Source organism: Euprymna scolopes, chromosome 6 (assembly GCF_053919585.1).
Source record: "Euprymna scolopes isolate OS-2025 chromosome 6, ASM5391958v1, whole genome shotgun sequence".
Classification (NCBI taxonomy): Eukaryota; Metazoa; Mollusca; class Cephalopoda; order Sepiida; family Sepiolidae; genus Euprymna; species Euprymna scolopes.
In genome coordinates this window covers 92,341,556-92,364,746 of record NC_136487.1, presented here as the reverse complement: position 1 = coordinate 92,364,746, position 23,191 = coordinate 92,341,556, and the positions used below count along the sequence as shown (strand labels likewise).

Sequence of the window (23,191 nt, the reverse complement as noted above, 5' to 3'; positions counted from 1 at the left end):
TATATATGTCTCAATCATGAAAAATATAATTAAACATAATTCTATGTTATTTATTAGTAAAAATGAATGCCTGAAGAATAGGCAATTCTTTCATTTTCTAACTTCAATAAATAACCGATGTTTATAGCCTCAGCACAGACAACACAGAAAAGATCAGAATTGAAATTTTTTATTTTTTTGTAGTTTAGGGTGTTGTCTTTCAGAAAAAACATAACAATGCTAGAAAATATTGGATTTATAATTCTATTATTTTGGATCACTTTCCATGGAATGAGCCCTTTGTGGTATGGGTTCAAGCTTGCCTGCCTGCCTGCCATCACTTTTTTTTGCTCAACACACACTTTCCTCCAAACACCCGGGCAACGCCGGGCACCCAGGCTAGTTATATATATATAAGGAGTATTGGCAAAAAAGCTTTTAGAAGCATCTTTAACAAAATTTAAAATTTTGAACAAACTGTTTTGAAACCACTTTAAGATGCAAATATCTTATTAAAAATCATTCGATTTCTTTTTAAATTTGATTTTATTCTTATTAATTACAGACAAACTAATCCGAGTTTGATAAAAAAAATCTCTCAAAAATTAAAACGTGTATATTTCCCAAACAGTAATTTTGTGAAGCTGGGCTACATTGCATTATCCATGTATTATATAAAAATAGCACTAGTAAGAAACAAAATTAGAGTATATTTGGATGGTGAAACTACAGAGATTATTCATGAGTTTTGTTATCTTGGTAATATCATTGGAGTACAAGGAGAAGCAAGTGTTAGAAATGAATGGAGTAAGTTCAGAGAACTACCATTAATAACCAGTAAAATGTTACCGCTGTCGACCAAGGAAAAAGTCTATCAGGCAGGTGTATGCAGTGTGATGATATAATAATAAACAAGTGTAAGTTGGCAAATGAGGGTTGAGGACTTGTGTTGCATGAAGAAAAATGATGAGAATGATGCGATGGATGTATAATGTGAATCAGGTTTACATGGACTGTATAGGGTGTGTAAAACAGGAGATGTTGATAGTATGGCCATGTTGAAAGAATGGATAAGTTTTGAGGTTAGTAGATGTAGAACAATTGAGGTAGCAAATTCAGTTCCAGGAGAAGACTAAGGAAAATATGTAAGGAACTCATATGAATGAAGTTGAGAGAAAAAAGAATAAATAAAACCTAGCCAGAAATTAGTTTGGAAGTTATTTTCTAAAAGCTGTTGTCCAAGACATGCCAGCATGTAAAATGGGAATTAAATTGAATATGATTATGAGAATGAGCAGTAAACAAAATTCCTTCTGTCTAATTAAATACATGTATCATAGCACATTGACAAGATTGCCATTGAAATTGCAACGAAAACTACTATTTCAACATGACATTTTATTTTACAATATGAAGTTACCACTTATCGAGGCCAAAAATCACTTGAAGATACGAGTAAATGAGATGGATTTATGTTCAGTTGAATTATGTATAAGGTTATGAGAAATTGATTAGATTATTGAAAATGATGAATAAAGAAAATTTGAATTCTTATGTGGACAGTTGATGAGAAGTATTTCTTGACATAGAATTTTAATATTCCTGATGGCAGAAACTGGATTTTCCTATTGAATAATTTACTAATATGAATAGTAAAAAGGTTTTATGGTTATATTTATGTATGTGATGTTAAACACAATTTTGATAAAACAAACACACGTATAGCAATATAGAGTGTCAACTGTCATATTGGAAACACTAAATAAGCATATATAAAATATAATGTGGCGAAACTAAACAAAACAAACTATAAAATGTGTTAGATATGTAATAAAGATACTGCCACAGGTTGATACTGCCACAGCTGTGACAAAACAGATTGGAAATAGAGAAATATATAAATGAAATGAAAGGTAAAAATAACAAAACAAAATCAAAAGTGGAGAAAAACTGATGTTTTTCCTAAATGAGATGTGACTTTCAACTAATAAAAAATGTAGTTGACAGAGATTAATACTTCCTTAAAACTGTACAACTGTTATAAAAACAGGGAGTCATTCAAACATGCAATCTTTGAATGTAGACATCAACAATATGACTATAAAATATAGAGCAAAAAGCTATGACACTCGAAAAAAGAGCAAAAAGTACCAACATACAAATGAAGAGCAATAAGCTACGAAACTCAAATGAAAAGCACGCAAATGTAGAGGGAAGAGCTAAAACACTCAAATAAAGAGCAAAAACCTGCAGCACTCGAATGAAGAGCCATGACACTTAAATGAAGAGGAAAAAGTTATGACACTCGAATGAACAGAAAAAGCAGAAAAGCTACAGTACTCAGATGAAGAGCAAAAAGCTACAGCACTTAAATGAAGAGTGAAAAGCTATAACACTTGAATAACGAACGAAAAGCTATGACACTCGAATGACGAGCGAAAAGCTATGACACTCGAATGAAGAGCAAAAAGCCACAACACTCAAATGGAGAACGCAAAGAGCCATGACACTAGAATAGAGCGCAAAGAGCCATGACACTCGAATGAAGAACGAGAAGCTATGACACTTGAATGAATACTGAAAAGCTACAACACTTGAATGAAAAGCGAAAGGATATGGCACCTGAATAAAGAGCAAAAATCTATAGATCTTGAATGAAGAGAAATAAGCTATGACACTCAAATGAACAGAAAAAAGCAGAAAGCTACAGTTCTCAGATAAAGAGCGAAAATCTTAGCACTTAAATGAAGAGCAATAAGCTACGACACTCGAATAAAGTGCATTAGACTATGATGTTCAAATTAAGAGCAATATGCTATGACATTTGAATGAAGAGCAAAAAGTTATGACACTCGAATGAAGAGTAAAAAGCTGTGACACTCGCAGAGCAAAAACCTGTGACACTCGAAGAGCAAAAAGCTGCAACACTCGAATGAAGAGCAAAAAGCTACGACATTCAGATGGAGATTGAAATGCTATGACGGTTAAATGAAGATTGAAACGCTATGACAGTTCAATGAAGAATCTTAGCCGAAGCCAATCTATTTACAACTGTTCTGAGAACTTGCTTTTGAATTAGACATAACATATATGATAATTTCCAACCATTTCAGAGAGATTGGAAAGACAAAAAACTTTTATAAATGGATGCATCACGAATGGAACGATAACTGAAAGAAACACGATTCTGAAGCGTCATATTTCATTCTTTTATGCAACAAGAATGATCTGGTTCTTGACCAGATTTTGACTTGTGATGAAAAGTGGGTTCTTTACAACAACTGGCGATGTTCAGCTCAGTGGTTGGACGGCAACAAAGCTCCACGACACTTCCTGAAGCCAGTATTGCACCAAAAGATCATGCTGACTATTTAGGGGTCTGTGATCGGTCTCATCTATTACAGTTTTCTGAATGCAGGCAAAACCATTACAACGGAAAGTACTATCAATAAATGAATGAAATGCATCAGAAACTTCAACAACAACATCCAGCATTAGTCAACACAAAAGGTCCAATTTTCTGCCATGACAATGCCTGACTGCATATTGCTAAACTGACTCTGCAGGAGTTAAACAAATTAGGCTACGAAACTCTGCCTCATCTACCATACTCTCCAGATCTCTCACCTACCGACTAACACTTTTTCATGCATCTGGACAACTTTCTGCATGAGAAATGCTTCAAAAACCTAAATGATATCAAAAATGTCTTCAGCGACTTCATCGCCACCATAACACAAGACTTTTACATTACTGACATAAATACACTTGTTTTGCGTTGGCAAAAGTGTGTTGATTCTGATGGTGCTTATTTCGCTCAATAAAATTTTGTTTAAGCCAAGATATGTTCATCTGAATTTAAAAGTTAAAAACCACAAGAACTTTCTTGTCAACCTAATAGTTGAAGTCAAAGTACTTTTCCAAGACATTGAATGTTTTGAGATGAGGAGTGGCAATGTATATTATTACAATACATTGCACTCAAACTTTATTAGATTCGTAACACCCTCCACCTGACTAGAGAACGCAAACTAGAATCAGACGACCAGGCCTTTACGTGCTTCAGACTAAACATGCAACAAAATATGAGTCACTTGTATTTTCTCTACTGCTCTCCCTCAACTCAGGACTGTACCCTAATAAACAGTCTCTGATGGCATAGATATAGCACTCTCCCTCAATACTAGCACACAAGAACATGCATTTGATGACTTTAATGTCCACCACAGTAACTGGCTTGGATTCTCTACTTACACAGACATAGCTGGTAGCACAACACATAGCTTCTCTATATCTCATTCCCTATCACAGACGATTACATTTCTGACATGTTTCTCAGATCAGCAAGATCAACATGCCTCACTTCTAGATCTATTTCTGACCACAGTTCCTGATGATTGTACAACAAATGCTCACAGCCCACTCGGGAATGCTAATCACGCTGTGATAATGGTAGAAATCGCCCTAAATTCTTGCCCTAAAACTGAAGACCCACAGCTTAAAACAACGAGGTATTACAAAAAGGCTGACTGTGAAGCCATCAGGGAACTCATCAGAGATGCCCCATGAGGAAATATATTTTCTCTTCCAGCTGAACAGTGCGCAAATGAGACCACTGAATGGTTCAAAATGCAATTGAAGCACATGTTCCCATACGGAAATTCTATAGCAAGTCCCACTCTCCCCAATGGTTTACTTTTGCTTGTGCAGCTGCCATTGCTCAAAGGCAGCATGCGTACTGCAGATTCAACCGACAAAAGTCCAGTTCCAACAGACAGAAGTATACAGAAGCTAGAAGTAATTGCAAGAGATAAATAGCGACAGCTAAGACAGAATACACTGAAGCTACCAGAAAACGCATCGAAGCACAGAAATTAGGAATCTGTGATTTTTGGAAAATCAACAACAGTGGGCAGTCAGCGATTCCCCCACTATTAAACAATCGTGAGGCTGCTTGCATGGCAACCGACAAGGCTAACCTGCTTGCCAGTCGGTTTGCCTCAAACTCCACACTGAACCCGGCACACCACTCACTCCCCGACTTTCCTTTGCGGACAGACGCCACACTAGATGATTTGAAAATCACCCCTTCTCATGTATATGGTATCATAAAATACCTAGACACCTCAAAAGCAAGTGGCCCTGATCTCATCCCAGCGGTGTTATTAAAAAAATGCTCTGCTGAAGTTGCTCCAGTTCTCTCCAAACTTTTCAATAAATGCCTTAACGAATCTTGCTTTCCCGACTGTTGGAAAACCACTGCTGTGGTACTAATCTTCAAGAATTCTGGTGAAAGAACTGACCTATTAAATTATTGACCCATTAGCCTTCTCCCGCTCTTTGTCAAAATATTTGAGTCCTTAATTAATCAAGCCCTAGTCCAACACCTTACTCCTGGACAGGGTTCAAAAGAGAGTCGCCAACCTGATAGGTCCTGAACTGTCATCTAAACTTCAGCCTCTGTCCCACCGACGAAATGTTGCATCTCTCTGCCTTTTCTACAAGTACTTTAATGGTGAATGGTCAATGACATAGCCCCTTTTGAGGGAGCTGGGGGCTTTTACATTAATAAACCTTGTGCCTAACTTGGTCTGTACTTGTGAGGTGCAGATGTATTAAGCAGGTGTTTGTGATTTTGAAAATGTTCTGGTATGACTCAAACCATGAATGACAGTTTGTTTATAATATTGAACCAAGACAAAACGATATAAGACCTTAGAATTTGAAAGGTCAAACCCGTAAGAACTCATGGATACAAAAACAAAACAATATTTAAACATTATGTATGAATGTCACTCTTTCACTCGCCTTCTCTCTTTTTCAATGAAGAAAGAGAGAATTAAATATAATTCTATTGTTTTGACGTTTGCATTCTGGAGTCGGCAGATGCGACACAACATGCATCTGGTTTCAACTGGTCTTTATAAAAATATGCTCCTCATTGTTAAATCTTAAATAAATTATATTCTTATAAAAATGCATTTGTTCGCTATTTTTGTATAAGCGTTAAATTTCAGCATGCCATTAATGCCGACGATGGGAAGATGCCTGTGACGATGTAATGAAGGCAAGAAGCAACCCATGCCAGCTGGTTATAGCTGACAACATATTGACTCATTGTGTTGATGTTTCCATGTGCTATCATTTGGATATTGTTGGATATCGTGTTTATTTCCCCGGGGAGCTGGTTGCGTTCCCAGGACGTTCCTCAACCAAGTAACCCTCCCTGGGGAAGCGATAGTACTATAGAATGCTCTGACGAACTACAAGCACTTGTACCCTCTTGACATGACTACCCCCGACAAACCCGACAAGCTGCTAAGTCCCACCCCTTCACAGTAGAGATCCCTAGGTGTAAGAAAGCCTTTTACTCCAATAGTTTCTTCCCCAGAACTGCTAGACTTTGGAACTCCCTTCTGGCATTCTGCTTTCCCAACTGTACTGACATGCAGAAGTTCAAGTGTAATGTGAACAACCATCTTGCTACTCATCTCCCTTCAACTTATATCCCCAATTGTAGCCCCCTACTTCAAAGTGGCACTGTGCCTTGTTTGGGGTGGAAATTGATAAAAAAAAAAAATTATTAGGAGAAAATGAACATAGAACATTTTTCACTTCATTTCTGAAAGTTTTTATGCATACTTTTGTATGTTTGACAATATATAAAACCTTTGTATCCTTTATACCTGCTTTTTGTTATATCGTTTTCTTACTTTTGTATTGAATTAAGATTGAGGACAAGTTATGCTTGAAAGATGTCACACCCAAATGCTTATCTCTTTTTGAACACGCCTCGTTTGGTAATTCGCTCTATATTTAGTAACTAAACCACTTGCTAAAAGCGCAACAAAAGAATATGTTTATAGTTTATTCCGAAAGACTGATATGTTTGCAAACTAAACATCAGTATAATAAAAGGGAACTTACATGTCCCCCACCCCTGTTTGATCATAAAAATAAATATAGGCACATTGATTTCATAAAGGGGGGGGGGGGGCTTTAATAATAACTGATAATGAAGAAAGCAAAGAATAATCATGTATGCAAATTTAATTTTTATGAGCAAAAAACGAGAATATTTAATGTTAATAATTGATGATAAAAATAAAGGAAAAAGATTATTTCACTTTTACTACTACTACTACTACTACTACTACTACTAATAATAATAATAATAATTATAAATAAATTAAAATTAAAAAAAATATTCCCTTGTTATTAATATTTTTATGACTAACACAGGAATTAATATAATCGCACACAGATGCTTTATTTATAGGTCCAGGAGAGAGAATGGATTAGTTTTTTTTTTGTTTTTTTTTTTAAAGCAAAACGTACTTGAATAAATTTTTTTTTTGTAAAACTTTACTCCTATATCTGTTATATAAGTAAGATTTCACTAGTACATTTCTTTCTTTCTTTTTTTTTTTGTAAGTTTTACCTTGATTAGATATTTCAGCTTTTACAGTAGGATTTACTTTGTGTGTGATGAAGAAGATTACCTTATGTGAGATGTGTGTAGGAAGTTATTTGTTATTGATAAAAATAAATTATTAGAAAGGGAGGCTTTATCTTAATAATAACTGATAATAATAAAGAAAAGAAAGAATCACATATGCAAATTTAATTTTTATGAGCATGGAGGAGGTTTGATTTGATTTGGGCTTAATGGCCCATCAAACACTATTTCTGATCATATTCATTTTAGTCAAAGGGTTATTTCTTAGGCAGAGTTTATTTCTTCAGTAGGGTCTATTATGTATGTATTTTTTTCTTATTCTGTTATTTGCTTTGGAGATATTGTAGTATATTTGTGTTATATTGCTTACTGAAGTAGTTTAAAATTTTTCTTTTTTCTTTTTCAAATTTTATTGAATAATTTTATTTCTTTATGGTATGCTATTAATTGGTCTATCTTCACGTGTTTAAATAAATCCTTTATTGTTTTCACATTAAATTACTTTTTCCACATAGATATAAATTTGGTGCAATCTATCATGAAGTGTACGAGGACATGAAAAACTATGCAACATGGAGGCTCCTCTCTTTCATGTAAGAATTGATGAGTTATTTTAGAGTGTCCAGTATGGAGTTGAGAGAGGATAACTTCCTCCTTTTACAATTTTTGTATTCTTGTTCCTATTCACCTAAAATGGGTTTTATTGTTAATAGTTTATTTGGGTTTATTTTGGGAATCTGTCAAACTTGGGAATCTGCACTGAATTTCAAATGGAACCTTTTATCCATGAGGGTTGCATGCTTTTGTTCCGAGGCCAAGACTGGGTAGAAGTCCTAAGTAATTCTAAGGACTTCTACCCAGTCATGACTGACAGAATGAGAGCATGCTACTCCCATGGATTAATTAAAGGCTTCTGTTTGAAATTCTAAATAAGAATTGCTCGATATGCAAGATAGAGCAAATAAATTAAATTGTGATTCAATGAATTTCAAAAAAACCTTTATTGAAATAAAGTGTTTGAGTTTCATATCAAAGATTTTTATTATTCTAAGCAAGACAAAGAATATTTTAGAAAATTAATCTCTTTAACCTGTAGGCTTTCGATGTCTACCATCTCATCAGAGGAGAGAAAATATTAGCAAATATTTATAAAGGTATGTACCCTATTTGCTAAAGTCAGTGAGACATAAAAGTCAAAGTCAAAATGATTAATTAATTAGAAGTCCTGTAGCAAGAGGATTTGAAGAAAAGGATATGAAAATTGTAGATCCAGATTTCATGGTAAAATCCATGGTGGATGTTCTTTAAAGAAGTTGGGTAATAAGATCCAAGTTGTATATTGGGTAATCCGCATAGCTGAGTAGATATCAGAGTCGGGCAAGTTCTTGTATAAATTTGTTTGTGCGTCCAGCGAAAATAATTCAAAGTCTGGTGGAAGCCTTATCATTAGAAGTCTATATTATTATTAGTGGAGTGAGGTGTTAGTTGTAAGGAGAGGTAAGAAGTGGGGTGAATACACGTGCATATATATCTATATATACATACACACGCACACACATATATATATACACACATACATACACACATATATATACATACACATACACACATATATATACATAAGATATCTCTTTAAATAAAGTTCAAAGACCCATGAAAAAGCTTGACTGGTCGCTTTTATTAAGTTTGATGATGCACCTATATATGTGAATGTTTTCCTTGTTTTATTATTGTTTATTTGTTCATCAGTCCCATAGCTAGTGAGTCTTATATTGGGGGCCTGGAGATTCATAGCCAGGATGCTGGTTAATCCTATTCTGGTCTTCACTGGGAATTATATTATTGGATAAGTTAGCCTGGCTGTTATTTGTTCTGTTGTTATTATTAGAGCCCTCACCATATGTTTCCCTATGTATGCTTGCGTCCTGAATGCTTTGACTATATTCATTGTTTCCCCTCATTTGATTGGTTGTCTGCATGTTTTGGTAATTGTGTGACTGTGCAGGCGTATACCACGTCTTTGTGTATGCAATCGCTATTAAGAGGGCATTCATTTTTATTTTGGCAGTTACATTTGTTACTAGGTATTGGGTCAATTGGTATATCCAGTGCTTGTTTAATTTTCCTATTATTTGTCGAAATTATTGTCTGTGCAAGATTAGGCATTGTGGAGTATGAAATTTTTATGGAGTTTTTGTTTAATATGGTACTATACTTATGAGGGTATTTAAAGGATTTTTCCACTATTCTGAAAAATTCTTTTGGAATGTTAGTTTTTACATTGGAGCTGAAAGGAGGATTGAACCAAATGGCTTTTTTACATCTCACTTTTCTATTCTTATTAAATTTTTTTTGGTTTGGGATTGTGTAGGAGGCTGTGTACTTAGGAGATTTATTTTGTATGGTTAGGAACATTTTGGCTTGTTTTGTTGTTGTTAGTTTTTATTGTCATATTATGGGTAATTACTGAATGTAGTTTTCTCGCTTAAAGGTGTTTTTTGTTATATTCTATGCGTTCTTTATATCCTGAACTCCTTAAAGCATTGTTGTAGAATGTCGATACCTGGTCAAAGGCTTTTTTGTCAGCTGATAGATTTGATATTCTTTTGGAGATAGATGGAACTATTGACTTGATTATTGACTTTGGGTGATTAGATTGTTTGTGTACATAAAATAGGTTTAAATTTGGTTTATTGTATGGGGTGTAAGATTCATGACATAGATTTAAAGATACATCAACAAAGTTGGATGTTTTTTTTATTTAGGTCGACATCGATTGTTAATCCAAAGTTTTTGAAAAATTCATGCAGTTTTTTGATAGTGTTGTTGTATTGTCTTGGTCTCGCGGGGGTGACGAATAATGCGTCATCCCTGTATAGCCCCCCCTTGCATGTTGTTGAATTCTATACTAATTTCTTTTAATAAATAAAGCTCCACTAAGTCGGTTACTTATGCACTATCAGATGATCCCATTATTATGTCGAAGTCATTAGGGGTATCTTTCCTTGTCCAATATTTACCTTCAAAACTTATTAGGGATCGTCTGGCTAATAAGATTAATTTAATTTCTAAATCCGTTATGTCCGAATGTTTTTTTTTGCAAACATTAGTGCCTTATTTAATAGTATTGGGGAGATTGAGTAATAGTAATTATTTATACCGAAAGTGATAAAGCTTAGTTGTTGCTTATCCGTAAGTTTTAAAAAACAATTTATAACTGAGTCAGTACATTGCCACAGTGGCAATTTAATTTTGTCTCTAATGGAAGGTATGATTCTATCTAAGATTTTCTTGCTTACTAGACCAATATCCGACCTGGATGGACAAATTAATCTAACGGAAAGGTTCTCGTGGAATTTTTTTTTTTTTTGTGGTCTTTCAATGTAAATCTGGGAGTGCCAGGAGTGACAATTTCTGTATGTTCATGGATATTCATAAGGGTAAGTAAGTTTTTAGCTTCTAAGTTGATTTCATCTAATTTGTTTTCGGGAGCAGGTTTATAAGATTTGTTTAATTCTTTGTATATAAATTTCTTATACTTGCAATATTCTAGTTTATAATAGTTTTTGGCTTTATCGGCTGGAACAAATATATATGAACTTTTACTGACTTTTGTAGCAAAATTATTTATTTTCCTAGTGGTACTGTTAGGTGTATGCCTGTTATTCTTAAACTTTATATTTCTGACTAAATCAATCATCAGGTTTTCAAAATGTTCAAGTTCTGGGTTAAACATAGGGTGTTGACTTGTTTTAAGCCCATAGAATTTAGTAGCAGTTCTTTGTAATTTCTTCTGTTCACTATTAGAGTTAACTGGAAGGCCCATTTTAAGTGTTTCAGGGTGTTGAACTTGTTTTTTGTTATGTTTTTCTTGTTGGTGTTTTGGTCAATCTGACATTTATAAGAAATTTGTTAATGGACTGTACAAGCTTATGTATGTATGAGCGTTTAGAGGGAATAGGTATATTTTTAGTGGAAAGTGGTAAGTATTCTTTGTTGAACATATTTAGGAGGGATGAATTAAATGGAGCATACTGAATAAATCTGACAATCATATGCACCAGGGGACAAATTTTGCAATCTTTGTATATCCAAAGCAGTTAACATCATCACCTTCAACAAACCCATAATAAATACCAAGAATGAACTAGTGTCCAAATGTAAGCACAAGAAAAACATTTAAATACTGCCATCTTAAAATAAAATAACATACACCCTCCGTATAAATGTAAATGGGTAAAAATATAATACTAAATACAGATCGGTTTTGACTAAAATCTAAACTAAAACTTTGCTAATAAAAAAAAGGTTCATTTTCTAAAGATAGGTTCTTAACCACCTCTTCTAACCCATATAATAACTTTCTCTTATTGTTGATGTACATGTTAAAAAGGGACTCACTATAAGCACATTAACATACTATACTTTAATTTCTTACACGTAATTTGCACGCTGAGATCTTGTTAGAATAGTATTTCTAAAAACATGTAGCTTCCCAATTAAAGAGTTTATAATTCCGCCCTTATCTACTAACCAGAAAAGGAATAAACATTCCCCCTTGCAAGGTAATTTCCAGATTGGCACATATAAATAAGAAAGAACTATACTCAATGATGCATCATCTCTGTTGTAATTAATTGTAATTGTAAGTAATTCAATTCTATAACCATAGTTACACAACCCTAGTCTTCTCATCTTAATGTTAATTAGCAGTGTAGGGGCTAAAAATTGGTTTTCTTTTTTATGATAATTGTAGTTATGTTACCTACACTGATTATTATTAATGGCATGACTATTGGTATACTTTCTTTATATCTAAATCTATACATTTGTATATATGAGTGTTTATGGGTGTATATGCATGGATATATTGTGTTTTTTTAATTTAAAAAATTTTTTTTTATTCCTTTGAAGATTGTAATACTGGGTATGGGGCAGCCAAACCAGCTGCCAACATTGCCCCGCTTTTTTATTGAAACCAACCGAGAGCTCTTTTTAGTATCCTCGCTGTTCCCTTAAGTGCAATTGTCTGGATCTCTTTTGCACTTGGTTCACCAGGAATATTAGTTAGGTAGGATTCAGGTTCTTCTTCATAAGTCCTGTGGCACCTATGATAACTGGTATGATTGATATCCCCTTAAGATTCCAGTTTCTTTTCATATCATACATGAGACCTTGGTAATTTCTTCAACGTCAGCAGTCGTGTCCGCCAGGGATGTGAGCTCTCGCCCACCCTTTTCAATTACCCTATTGATTGGATCATGGAGCAGGCGCTGCCTGGATATCCTGGCGTCGTGGTGGGGCGTAACTTTCATCTCACCGATTTGGACTACGCGGACGATATTGCGGTTCTCGGGGAGAGCTACAGAGACATACAGACGGTGCTGAACTGAATCCAGGAGAAGGCAGCTGCCATCGGCATGAGAATCAACGCCAGCAAGACGAAGATTCTATCGGCTGGCATCCCCCAAGCAGAAAGGTCCTCCGTCACTCTCAACAGGGAAACCCTCGAGGAGACGGATAGCTTCAAATACCTGGGCTGCACATTCATTGGTACCGGTCAAGGCATGAATGAGATTGAAGCGCGCATTAATGCCGCACGAGCTGCCTTTTGTCGACTCCAAAGGCGATTATGGTCACGGCCTGAAATACGTCTGAGGACAAAAATACGAATCTACCAGGCCCTCGTCCACTCAATACTTTTGTATGGATGTGAGACCTGGCCCATACGGAAAGTGGATCTGCGACGCGTAGAAATTTTCGACCACTACAATCTCCGCCGCATTCTCCATGTCCGTCCCTTGGATTTCGTCTCCAACAAAGAAGTCCGGCGTTGCTGCAATCTCCAGGCAATTACTGACGTACTGCGGGCCCGACGCCTTCGATGGTTCGGCCATGCCTCTCGCTGTGATGCAGGGGTCTTTATCCACGAGGCTATCTCCCCACGTCCTCTACCCGGCTGGAAAAAACGTGTCGGTGGCCAGCTAAGAACGTGGCTCGGGACTATCAAAGCCGACGCTGAGCTTATTTCGGGCCCACTCATCTATGGCCTGTCTCGTTGGAGACGTGACTAGCTATTGCTCACTCGGGATCTTGCCTCCGATCGCCGGGCTTGGGCCGCAGCGGTACGAGATGTGCATCTTCATGAAACCGACTCAACTCCTCCAGGGTGAATGTCGTTTCAAGTACAAGTAAGTAAGTATGAGACCTTGGTATATTGTGTAAGTATGCGCACTTGTGTGTATGTGTGTATATATATATATATATATATATATATGTATGCGTGCATATATGTGTACATGTGTATATATATATATGTATTCATATGTTTATATGTACGTATGTGTATATGTGAATACATGTGTAGAAAAACTTTTCCCAGTTAAATATCATTAAAACTTTTCCCAGTTAAATATCATTAAAACTTTTCCCAGTTAAATATCATTAAAAATTTTCCCAGTTAAATATCATTAAAAATTTTCCCAGTTAAATATCATTAAAACTTTTCCCAGTTAAATATCATTAAAACTTTTCCCAGTTAAATATCATTAAAACTTTTCCCAGTTAAATATCATTAAATAGTATAATGTTATGGATATTACCGATCTTTAGACACTTTTCAGTAAGGTATTATTATTACTTTATTATTTTTGTTTTAGCTTATGTAACATTGAACTATTACCGTTAGGATTATAAAATAAGGATAGAACGGTCTATTAAATCGCTTAGCCTTGGTTTTACAATACACTCATAAACATTAGTATATTCTAAACCTTTATTTCAATCCTCCCTTTTAAGGGAAACTATAAATGCATATAAGATTAACAAGAATAGTTATATAGTATATATAATTTGAGTTGACTGGACAAATTCGATTTAAACTGACAAAGGAAATTAAGGTGAAACTAATATAAATTTTGAAAAAAACGCATTATTCCATTTGCTTTTGGCCTCTTCCTTTTCTTTTTATTCTTATCTCTATGTTTCTTCTTGTTCTCCTTTCCTTCCCTTGCCCTATTTCTATATCCAGTACACAACCTGACCTCAATTAAGTGACCCGTCAAACTTTTTATGGGTCTTTGAACTTTATTCAAAGAGATATCTCTTCTGCTATGTATATGTATATACATGTATATATATATGTGTATGTGGATGTATGTATATATGTGTGCATGTGTATGTATATATAGATATATATGCACATGTGTTCACCCCACTTCTTACCTTTCACCATTACCTCCTCTCCCTACAACTAAGACCTCACCCCTCTAATAATAATATAGACTTCTAATGATAAGGCTTCCATCAGACTTTGAATTATTTTCGCTGGACCCACAAACAAATTTATACAAGACCTTGTCTGACTCGATATCTACTCAGCTATGCAGATTACCCAATATACAACTTGGATCTTATTACCCAACTGCTTTAAAGAACATCCACCATGGATTTTACCATGTAATCTGGATCTACAATTTTCATATCCTTTTCTTCAAATCCTCTTGCTACAGGACTTCTAATTAATTAATCATTTTGACTTTGACTTTCATGTCTCACTGACTTTAGCAAATAGGGTACATACCTTTATAAATATTTGCTAATATTTTCTCTCCTCTGATGAGATGGTAGACATCGAAACCCTATAGGTTAAAGAGATTAATTTTCTAAAGTATTCTTTGTCTTGCTTAGAATAATAAAAATCTTTGATATGAAACTCAACCACTTCATTTCAATAAGGGATTTTTGAAATTCATTGAATCACAATTTAATATATATATATATATATATATATATATATATATATATATATATATATATATATATATTAAAACTATTTGAAAACCAGAAAATGCCAAAGAAATTTTTTTTATTGAATAATAAAACCATTAAGTTAGGGAATTAACGTTTGGCATCTGAAAGGATGCTCCATCCCCAGCTTGAACAAACTGATATGAAAATTAAAATTATATATATATATATATATATATATATATATATATATATATAAACAGTGTTTCTTGCTTTATTGCAGATTATAACTTTTTTAATAACTTCAATAATATTATCAATAAAAAATTGAAATTTTGCACACTGATAGAGTATTCCAAAGAAGATAAGCTACCAAAATATCTTTCAAATCTATATAGATGTTTTATTTATTTTTGTTAGCGATACTTTTTGAATGAATTCAATTATTTATATGAAAGTGCATTTTTACCTAAATACGAGTTGGGAACAATTTTCCCTTTGACCAATTTGGTACCCCCTAAATGGAGAGTGGCATATATATATTATTTTTAAAATATAATTTCAAATCTATATGATATTTCAAAAGTTATAAGCATTTATTTTTTTTGCTGCCATTTTCACTGTTTCTCACTTTAATACAGGTTTGTGAAAATGCCAAAAAAAGGACGTTTGATTGCTACTGAAAAGCAGAGGATTGTAGCAGGCCTACAGAGGGACTGACTCTTCTGGATTTAGCCAAGGAACTAGGAAGGGATAAGAGAACCTTGGTTTCTTTTGTGGAGAAGCCCAACGCCACGTAATGAAAAGATAAGGACACAAAAAGAAGCATTTCCCCTCGTGACATGCAAGAAATACGCAGGCAGGTCAATAGGGAACCAAATGGCACCAGCACCTCCATTTTTGCCAAAGTTGGCATATATCCACTGTACAGAAACACCAGATGCAGTGTCTTGAATGAAATGGCCAGGAACGTGAAGCCCATTTCGACCTCCCTTAAACCAAACTCATAAGAAAAACGTATTGCGTGGGCAGAAAAATACATGAAAACAGACTTATAATAGGTTCTGTTCACATATGATGGTCTAGATGGATGGGCTAAAGTTTGGAGTCCTACCAGAGCTGCTATCCCACATTGTGTTTGTCGCAACCAAGGAGGCAGGGGAGTTATGTTTTGGGTGGGTATCATAGGTGATACATTATTGGGACATTTTTGAGTGCCTGATGGTGTAAAACTCACAAGCCAAGCATACATACAGTTTTTAGATGAGCATTTGTCCCCTTGGTTATTTCGTCAACGTCAGCTGATTTTTATGCACGACAATGCTCTATCTCAGGCAGCAAAGGCTACAACTTCCTTCCTCAGATCTCTGGGGATCGATGGCGATACTCTCATGAATTGGCCGCCTTGGTCCCTGTCTTAAACCCTATTAAGCAGTTCTGGTCAATTTTGAGGAGCGAGGTTTATGAAGGAGGACAACAATTTACATCAAAGACGCCCTCTGGAATAAAATTGTTGAAGTTGCAAGTACCATAACCCCTTCTCAAATCAACAGATTGACTTCATCTGTTGATAGCAAACTGCTTAAGCTAATGACAAGGAATGGGAATTATGTTGATAAATGATTTGGTTTTGTGTTACATATCTGGTGAATTCTTTCTTACATTTCATTTATATTGTTACTTACAATTTAAGTAATTGAATAAAATAAGTTTGATAAGCAAAATTATAGTTTGATTACCTTTAAACTGTATTTTAAAGCAAGAAACAGTGAGAATGGCAACAAAAAAACATAAATGCCTATAACTTTTGAAATATCATATAGATTTGAAAGATATTTTGGTAGCTTATCTTCTTTGGAGTACTCTATCAGTGTGCAAAATTTCAATTTTTTATAATTAATATTATTGAAGTTATTAACAAAATTATGATCTGAAATAAAGCAAGAAACACAGTATATATATATATATATATATATATATATATATATATATATATATATATATATATATATATTTAAACTATTTGAAAACAAGAAAATGCCAAGGAAAATTTTATTCAATGATAAAACCATTTTTTTTTCTGAGACTTTCTGTGTTGACACACCTTTATCAAAGAAAACTGTTGCTTTTAGTGTTTTCTGTTTTCGTTGTTTTTTCTTCTTCTTAATTTTAGATATTATAGTCTTTGGGAATTAAATCCACATCAAGTGAAAAAAAAACGTCTGTTCTTATTGACGACGGCAGTCAGTCTGAATTGATGAGCATATTACGCTGGTTGGCGTGAATTTTAAATAGAAGGCTTGTTGTCACATCTTAGATATATAAGTTAAAAACACAAGACATACATAACACAGTAAAAAAAACATAAGAAAATTATAAAAAATATACAAAAAGGTATTTACCGCATAAAGGATTCTGTAGAACTGTATTTAGAAATCAATTTAAAGATAGATGAACCAATCATGATACAGAGCTGAAAAAGAAAATTTTTTTTTCAATATTTGAAAACGTTATGAAAAATGAAATGCAAAATGTGATCATTTCAAGAGGTGATAATAACAATGTTTTTTTCTCCTAATGATAAAGCGATCTTGTTGGATTTTCAAAAATAGATTTCAGTAGCTCTTAAGCTGATGAATTAAACTTTGTTTCTGATTAGCCATTTTTCATTTGTTATTATTTTACCATGTTACTGGCAATATAACATAACTACAATTAATTTGAAAATATACTTAAAATGATATGAGACATTTTTAAATACTTGTCTAAAGGGATTTAACTCAGATTTTATATGAATAATATAACAAGAGTTGTCTTCCTTACAACTAAAATTTAATTTCTTTTTTGTATACATTTAAAAATGTACGAGTAATAAAAATAAAATGACTTCCCTTCATCCGTGGTAATGCTAGTATTATATTCACGTGAGTTCCATAAGAATGACAGAGAAAGGTTACATCTTTCAACAAAACAACCAAACACCAAAAAATTAGGCAAGCGTTTTATATCACAATACAATGGATATTCTTTTAAACAATGATTTATTAACAGCATACTCATGAAAATTAGCAGATTTTGAAATGGCAGTTTGTTGCTACTTTTTAATAGTGTTTTAAGAGAATGACACTGCATTGAGAAAATAGTTAGATGAATTGAGAAAAAGATTAAAAAAATTGTTACAATGCATTGAGAAAGAGAGAGTTACAATGCATTAACAGAGAGGTTACAATGCAATGAGAGAGAGAAGAGACTGAGTTATTGAGGCACAGAGAAAGAGTTATTATGCATTAAAAGAGAGAGAGAGAGAGAGAGAGAGAGAGATACATATTTTATAACATGTTTATGTCTTAAAACAACAAAATATGAACTAAGCTGTATAATAAAACAGGTATGTTATATCACATATCTCTCCATATGTAAATAAAATGGAAATCAGCAAGAGCAGTGACAGTGACAACAATGCTGATGCTAAGACGAACCCTGTTCATCGACACAACATGAATGACCACACCAAACATACACAACAACATCAAAACCTATTTTTTTATATGCCTACATCAGCAGCATAACTTGTAACTCACATAAACAAAGAAAACCACTAGAGGAAGCTGTCATAGAAAGAAAAATCTAAATCCAAAGCACAAACATCACAGACAACGCACCTTCAGCAGTATATAAACACAAATAATTATCCCAGAGAATACCGTCTTAGTACAATTCCCACTAGAAAATATTCACAACTTTCTCAGCTTCAATTTGACATGGCACATGAATATAATCCTGAAACAGATGACACTCGACAGTACATTAAAACACAAAAAACAAACAAATCAAAAACAACGACCAGCGCTGAAAGCCACTTTGTCTGCAACTACATCTTCAACACAAGTATAAATACAACCGCTTCTTTGACAAGCAGGCAGATCACCCCAACTTGTCAAGCAGTGAGGTTCGTCCTAGTACCAGTAGACGTCATCCAAGAATGATCCACTTGATATCAGCAGCACCGCAGCCAGGCGATGCAGAGTCCTTTCTTGTGTGCCTGTGGACCCACCTTCAACTCCTGATCAACAAGATATTGTCGCATTGCAGTGCCACAAGTGTGGAGGTCCCAGTCAATTTGCCAGAGATTGTCAGTAACCCGGGGACAAAGCAAGAAGAGTGCTCCTGAAGATACACTGTTCTTGGTGCCAGCAAAAAGGACATGTTGCATCAAGGTGTCTGGGAAATAAGGCAAGGGGAGAGAGGCCAGCACTACTCTCTTCCCATAAACTAGAAGAAGTGCTCCTTGTCGTAAAGGTAAAAATCAATGGGCTAGATCGGATAGTATTGGTGGATTCTGGCTGCTTCTTATCCATTGTGAGTGAGCCGTTGTGCCACCTCAAAGTATGTAAAAGTACCACAATTTTGATGGCAAGTGAGAAATGCCTTCTAAGCCATGGTGCTGTCAGCATAATTTTGACAGTAACTAACATAACTCCTCTAAAGAATAATATTAAGATTCGATCTCCTGCTGGGAATGGACATCAAGAAATTCAGTGACATGCATATCAATTAAGGAAGCTAGGTACATTTTGCTGATAGCAACAATAGAGCTGGAATAATTTAACTTTTGTGTGTGACTAATGCACCAAATCCTGGATGGTTTCGTGAAAGTGGTTCGGTGATCAACTACCAGAAAAATTATACAATAGAGTACCAAAGAATAATATGTAGAATATAATAGAAAGCTACAGGCCTGGATTGATCATGGGTGGTTGGTTCCTAACCCAGAAAAGAAATTGGGGGCTCCTATATGGCCTGATCCCACTAATAGCAGTCATCCAGCAGAGCAAACAAAAGGTAATGCTGATGTTCAACTATTGTGAGTTAAATGAGCACATGGACCCATTTATGGCTTGCATAGACATATGCACCATAAAGTTGAGACAATGGCAGCAACAGGATCAAATGTGCCAATGTTAGACCTCATAATTTAGACCTGCACAAGGTGTCCTGCTGATCAAGGGTGGAGGGTGGGTCCTGCTGATTAAGGTCCACAGGCACACAAGAAAGAACTCTGCGTTGCCCAGCTGCTGCAGCAACAGGCTCATGCATTTCTATTAAACTGTACTAATTAAAGGATGAAGGAATTACATGACCTACATGAGGTTCAGATTCAGTAAGGCACTGTCCATCATGCAAACAATCGTTGATGCTATTTTAACTAAGGACAAGCACATACAGCAGGCAATATCTGCTTATATTGATCATATGTATGTGGACAAGAGTGTTGTGTTCACAGTGCATGTGAAGGAGCATCTCTATATCTTCAGCCTCCTCAAAAGGTCAAAGAGCATACAGGAATGGGATACGATTGCTAGATTTGCAAGTTTAGGGAGAGGATAATGCTCTGTATTGGAGAAGAAGGAACAAAATCTCAGACATGCCTCATGTTGCCACATGACAGAATATATTTTCATTATGTGGCAAATTGGTTGGGCACCTTGCTGTGGGTGGTTGGCTTCATGTTGCCATGGCATTGATCAAGCAAAGAGCATCTGACGTCACCACTGGGTGGAAAGAGTTGACGACACTTCTCTCAACACCATAATTAAGGAAGTTCTTACCAGAATGCACAAAGAAAACCTGGCATGGGGCAAATAGCGCATTGATGGCCAAAACCTTAGTGTATGGGTTGATGCAGGCTACTGGTGTGTCATTGGTATATGATGGGGCTGTAGTAGAAGATGTTTGTTGGTTACATCAAGAAAAAGACTCCCAACATAATAACCTCGCAGAACTTGATGCCACTATTAAAGGAATAAACTTGGCAATGCCCAGAAGGCAAACACCTTGCATTTGTTCACTGATTCTGCTTGTGTCCATAAATAGATCTCAGATACAATTACTGGCAATGCCAGGGTATGAATCAAAGCTTCAAGTGAGATGCTTATTCAATGGAGGCTTGACACGAAAACACAACTGGTGAAGGAATATGTGCTGTTGATGGATGTATCTTTGATCAGATCTAGCCAAAACAAGGCAGATGGATTGACAAGTGGCTCAGAGGTAGCTTGATATAATTAAGAGGAATACTGAGTTTGTACAACCTGTCTGTACTGCGTCCAAAAGCTCAGTCGGGTTTAACCAGATTAAAACTGTTCACTGACAAATTGTTCATCCTGGTATGAGATGGACATTCTACTTTGCAAAACATATTGACCTGGGATTTCTAAGTCTGCTGTGAAAACTTGTCAGACAATGTGAAAAATGTCAATTGATCAATTTGCCACCCATGCACTGATCAGAGAATGCTTTGAATGTTAAACAAACATGACACCAGGTAGCAATGGATATTATGAATTGTAACAGGCCCCAATTTTTTTACATTCATTAACTGCAACCCCACTTGGTTTACTATCTGCTGATGCCTTCTTTGGCAAGATGCGACGTGTAATCAACCAACTGAAGACACTCTTCCATGAGCGGGATCTACTGACAGAAATTCTGACAGATAATGATACTGCCTTTTAAAGCAGCTTGTTGAAAACCTTCCTAGATGAGTAGAGATTCTGATTCTGCTGTGCATACATCTCCTTTGGTAATCGCATCATCATGTCACAGAACCGTAAAAAAGATTGTTGCCAGAAAATGGTTCACTATACTGAAAGCAGTATATTGGTACAACATCACGCCAAAGGATGATATGTCCTCTGCTACAGAACTTGTCAATATGATCTATCAGTATTGCATATGGCTTAAAGGAATCAATAGAACATCAACAACGGCACACAATCAATAGCACCGTTTTCAAAATGGATGACCAAGTGTGGATAAAGCTCCACATGGATGATGTACTATAAAATATGGAGTGAGACGCGTGACTGGAATTACGAGTCTACAGAACATATTAGTTGATGGAATACCACACCATGTGAAAGTAGGACAAGCCCCACCAAGAGTCTGTCCTGATATGTCTTCAGAGAATGCAAGTAAAAGATTTGACAGTTGGAGAGAGATTATGTGAACAAGCACCAAGCAGAAATGCAGGTAATGCCTCTTTCGATGACATTTCTAATAACTTTACCGCTGTGAAGAAGCACACAGCGCAAAGGACCACCTCCTGAATGTTTTGTGGATGATCATAAGATGAAGAGGGAGTGTAGTTGTAATGCCACAAACAATCTCACCTTTAAGAAATAGAAGGTGTGCTCTTTCTGCTACTTGGCGCATGGAAACCAGGAGAAGAAGCAAAAGGTGCAACTTATTTTATGAAGAAGAACATGATAGTTACAGGATAATGTGAAGTGGCGACATTTAATGAGCATAAAAGAAACCAAACTTAAAGGGAAAAAGGGCCATATTTTGCTTATGTTTGAATATCCATCAGCTCATTTGCATGTGCAATAACATGACTTCTGTCCGATACATCGATTCCATTTCAACCAAAATTCTAAACCTTACTCAACGTTGCATTAACAGGTTTTTTAATAATGAAAATAAGAGTTTGAGTTGGAATATCTACTTTATTTCACTAATTTATTTTATAATAAAAACATTCAATGAAAACTAATATTTTAACTCAAGTTTTGCAATAAACCAGTTTTACAACTTACAACATATGATGATTAATAAGAGAGTACAAAATCGTTTTCACAATGGAGGGCGACCTCGTCTCTTCTCTACAGTCTCTTTCTCACAAAAGAGGTGGCTAGTCTTTCTCTACTCTATTGCTATTTCCATGGTAAGTGTCTGACTGAGTTCCAATCTCGAGTTTCTCTTTGTAAGACATTGGCTTACTACCATAATTAAAAAGAACTTTCCTTTCTTCTTCTGTACACACATAAAGTGGAATTTACATAAAGTTTTTCCCAAGAACTTTCCACCTGTGGAACATATTATAATAAGACTGTTTCCCAGCACATACCCATCTTCAAATCCAACATCAATAAATACTTATCATACTCTATCTCCATAAGTAATCAAACTTTGTTTCTACTATTCAATCCTCTCATAACAAAC

The 23,191-nt window shown here is 35.1% G+C and overlaps 1 protein-coding gene and 1 long non-coding RNA gene across 3 annotated transcripts in view; both read right to left on the bottom strand.

Moving 5' to 3' along the window:
• The window catches only part of LOC145277790 (solute carrier family 61 member 1-like), a 125,101-nt gene that overhangs the window by 43,122 nt on the left and 58,788 nt on the right, over window positions 1-23,191 (bottom strand). For both annotated transcript variants that reach the window (XM_080129606.1, XM_080129605.1), the window contains exon 8: window positions 17,590-17,660. In XM_080129606.1, the coding sequence (XP_079985732.1) occupies window positions 17,590-17,660 (71 nt within the window). The remainder of the gene's footprint in view (window positions 1-17,589; window positions 17,661-23,191) is intronic.
• Window positions 12,332-14,995, bottom strand: LOC145278323 (uncharacterized). The gene is made up of 3 exons (XR_013868359.1): window positions 13,994-14,995; window positions 13,647-13,810; window positions 12,332-12,612 (listed from the first exon to the last, which is right to left on the bottom strand). It is a non-coding gene; the product is annotated as an uncharacterized LOC145278323 (long non-coding RNA).